This window comes from Sinocyclocheilus grahami, unplaced genomic scaffold, assembly GCF_001515645.1.
Source record: "Sinocyclocheilus grahami isolate Dianchi unplaced genomic scaffold, SAMN03320097.WGS_v1.1 scaffold3.1, whole genome shotgun sequence".
Taxonomy (NCBI): domain Eukaryota; kingdom Metazoa; phylum Chordata; class Actinopteri; order Cypriniformes; family Cyprinidae; genus Sinocyclocheilus; species Sinocyclocheilus grahami.
Genome location: NW_015505182.1, coordinates 913,561 through 917,567, shown reverse-complemented (window position 1 = coordinate 917,567; position 4,007 = coordinate 913,561). Strand labels below are relative to the sequence as shown.

General features: G+C 36.9%; 1 protein-coding gene across 1 annotated transcript in view; it reads left to right on the top strand.

The window, feature by feature from the left end:
• LOC107560473 (pleckstrin homology domain-containing family G member 5-like) overlaps positions 1-1,279 on the top strand; it is a 50,182-nt gene extending 48,903 nt beyond the window's left edge. The window contains exons 12-14 of the mRNA XM_016244699.1: positions 283-451; positions 880-961; positions 1,200-1,279. Coding sequence (XP_016100185.1) covers positions 283-451; positions 880-961; positions 1,200-1,221 — 273 coding nt within the window. The 3' untranslated portion in view covers positions 1,222-1,279. The remainder of the gene's footprint in view (positions 1-282; positions 452-879; positions 962-1,199) is intronic.
• The last annotated feature ends 2,728 nt before the right edge of the window (positions 1,280-4,007 follow it).

The window sequence follows — 4,007 nt, the reverse complement described above, 5'->3', positions numbered from 1 at the left end:
GTCAGTATTTTTTTTATTTTTGATTAACTTCATTTTTTTTTTTTTATTAACTTCAAACCATCATCTAATGCCTACTTCAAGTTAATCTTTAAAAGCCCTAAGAAAACAGAAACATCAATTTTTCATCTGTACATTTTAATGGTCTGATGTCTAAATCAACTTGTAGCATTTAAAATGATTGATTTATGTTTTAACTGGGATTTTTGTTTTATTCAAACAAACTAGTAAAGAATTAATTTTTGATTTTCTCTCCAATTTAAATATCGAAATTTCTCTTCTCAGGAGTGTGATCGTGTGGAACAGCTGCAGAGTAAACTGTACTCATATACTATGCTCGGATTACCCAAGATGCCTCCGCAGCTCTCGTTCCACAGAGACTCGTGGGAAGAGGAGCCCAACCTGGAGCTAGAAGAGAGCTGGAAGCAGCTTTTGGACAATCCTGAGGTAAACGCACTACTACTTTGGCAATTTTTCTATAGTTTCATTCAGACATTATAACCCATAATAAATTGTGGATCAACATAATATTACTTCATGTCCGATGATAATTCTGTCAAGTTAATGACCATAACCAGTTATGAATGGTTTTATGACAGCTTTTCCATTAATGTTTTGGTGTTAGGCCTTCACTCTCATGGAGATGGATGTTTTATTGTTCTTGTTGTGATCGATTTTCTAGATGTAACTACAGTAACAAAACATTGTTTTTTTTTTTTATCCTTAAGCAAAATCAACACTGCACTCTTTAAGTTTCTGATAGATCAGTCTGGAGGCACTTTAACTCCCAAAACTTTGATGAATAGAGAGTCACCCTGGTATGTTCATGTAAAATATTCACAAAAATGTACAAAAACAAATAAACATCTAAAATTGGTCTGCTCAGTGCCATCAGCAAGAGGCTATATGGGAACTGCTGCAGACAGAGTCAGACTACATCAAGAAATTGCATGTCATCACTGATGTAAGAGCCCACTGATGTTTACTTCAGTACATTATCTTAGTATCTATGCAAATGTGTGTGAAAATGCCATTGAAATAGGTCTCGTTGTTTTCAACAAGACCATGAGAGGAATTTATAATATTTATCTTGTCATGTGCTCATTGACTTCAGCATTTATGGTACTTTTATGTGTCTTGTGACAGATTATTTGTGAAACGTTATAGCACAGTATAATTAGAATCTCTTCCTCTTTCGCCAGCTGTTTCTGTGTGGCCTGCTGAACCTGCAGGAGAGTGGTTTACTTAGTGAAGTCGAACCTGTGCGCCTCTTCAGTAACATTCAGGACATCGTGCAACTGCACACATCCCTGTGGGCTGAGGTCATGCTGCCGGCGCTAGAGAAAGCCAGACAGAAAAGATCAGTGATCAACCCCACTGAACTACATCAGGGCTTCAGCACTGTGAGTGTGTGTATATCATTTGTCAAGACTTTAATGAATAGTTCACCCAAAACTGAAAACTTACTCATCCATAGGCCCTTGAAGTTTTAGATGAGTTTGTTGTATGATCACTGAATGGGTGCCGTCAGAATGAGAGTCCAAAAATGTCACATTAATCTACAAGTAATCCACATGATTACAGTCCATCAGTCCTACAGAAAGCTACATGTTTGTAGTAAATTCATCATCAAGACATTTTTCCACTTCAAACCATTGCTTTCTGCTTAGATATGAGTCCTCTATCCATAATAATGCTTTCTCCAATGAAAAAAAGTTGTTGTGTTTGAATCAGAATTTTATCTGTATTTGAGCTCTCATTCTTAAGGTCTTTGCACACTGAGTCCGACATTTTCGCACGTTAAAAAATAAATATGACCTCACGTTGTGTCAATCACGTTTACACACTGCCTCTGAAACTTTCGTCCGTCATAAAAAATTCGGACCAGGTTCGATTTTCTGCATTTTCACATCCGTAACAAGCATTTTGATAGGAAAGAATGACGAATACGAAAAAACGCATACGAAAATTTCGGACTCGGTGTGCAAGGACCTTTACAGCACTCATTAGTTGATTTTCAGCAATTTTGTGAACTAAAAGCCTTTAAAGTGATCAAAATTGCCCCTACATTTTTAAACATCATTTTGCTGGCCTGATTACATTTTTTTTATGTGCAGTTTGGTTTCCGATTCAAGCCCTACATCCATTACTACATGGAGGAAGAGGCCTGTATGGAGTACATGCGCACTTTACTGAAAGACAATGAACTCTTCAGAATATACGTAACTGTGAGTAATTATTACAATCCATATCTGGTTGCTCTTCAGCCAGACACATTAACCTTTGATGGATTCCGTCTGGTGACAAATATAAAGGCATGTCTGAAGGTTTATTGTATATGAGAGATCACCTGTATTGTAACTGCACTCTCATTATGACTCAGTGATTCCATCATGGTCTGCTTGTGCTGCCAGTGCATGTTTATGATTGTTCACCAAATGAGACTTTCAATAAACTTTTCCATCCTGTAGTGAGTCTGGTGACAAATATAAAGGCATGTCTGAAGGTTTATTGTATATGAGAGATATGAGAGATCACCTGTATTGTAACTGCACTCTCATTATGACTCAGTGATTCCATCATGGTCTGCTTGTGCTGCCAGTGCATGTTTATGATTGTTCACCAAATGAGACTTTCAATAAACTTTTCCATCCTGTAGTGGGCAGAAACTCATAAACAGTGCAACCGGCTGAAGCTGACAGACATGTTGGTGAAGCCTCATCAAAGACTTACTAAATATCCACTGCTGCTCAAAAGCGTGTTGAAAAAGACAGATGACCCGCCAACTCGTGAGGCTCTTAACAAAATGGTAAGAAATTATTTCTAAAATCTTTGCAGTAGACCACATGCACACATTGTTCAGTAGTAAATTGTTTATTTTAATGTTGTTTACAATAGTGTATTCAAACTAGAGGGTTTTGGGATTGCCAGTCCATGCCAAATTGTATTGAATTATATAATAATCACAATAATATTGTGAAATATTCAGATGTCTAAGACCACATTTAAATTCTAAAAAAAAAAGAATTCTAGGGATTTTAACCTGGTAAAAGTTTAAAATAAACAATTAAATGTATATATATGTATATGTATGTATGTATGTATATATATATATATATATATATATACGTATGTGTGTGTATAATGTATTACATTTCTAATAAAAATATTATATTATATTAAAATTTATAAATTGATATAAATAATTGCAATTTAATTTAGATATTTAAGATATACGTTAAATATATACGTTATATTTTATTGTCTATTATTTTTATTGTGTATTGACAGTCCCATAGTAAATATTTGTTTTTGTGGTCAGGTGGCTGCTGTTGAATGCTTCATTAACAGTGTGGACTCACAAATGAGACAAAGGGAGGAAAAACAGAAGCTGGCTGCCATCGCTGGACGTATAGAGGCGTATGAGGCTGTGGACGGGGCCAGCGAGGAGGTGGAGAGGGTGAGATGCATAAACTACGAGTCACTTTCTTCAGAATGTTGCATGGTTTATATGAGATCTTGAAGAAACAAGTAGCAACTTCAGATCTACTTAGTGTCTCTATTACCATCCATTCTGTCTGCATTGACCCTTCAGATCCTCAGGGAATATAATAATTTTGACCTGACCGCTCCAGTCATGGGTGCTCCACCTGAAGAGACCCGTCAGCTGCTCCTAGAGGGAGCTCTGAAGATGAAGGAGGGTAAAGAGAGCAGGGTACGATTTCCTCTTTATATTTGTTACACGGAGAAACAGAGCCAGCATTTCTGAGTGCACTTTAGTAAGAAATGTATTTTTAACTAACAGCCGATAGTTGTCTAAAAGCTTCTCACTGGTCTCCATTAACTCCTTTTTCCAACAGATGGATGTATACTGTTTCCTGTTCACTGACGTTCTGTTGATTACTAAGTCGGTGAAGCGTGTGGAGAAAGTGAAGGTGATCCGGCAGCCTCTCGTCATCCATAAGGTGGTGTGCCGAGAGCTGAAAGACCCAGGAAGCTTCCTCCTTATC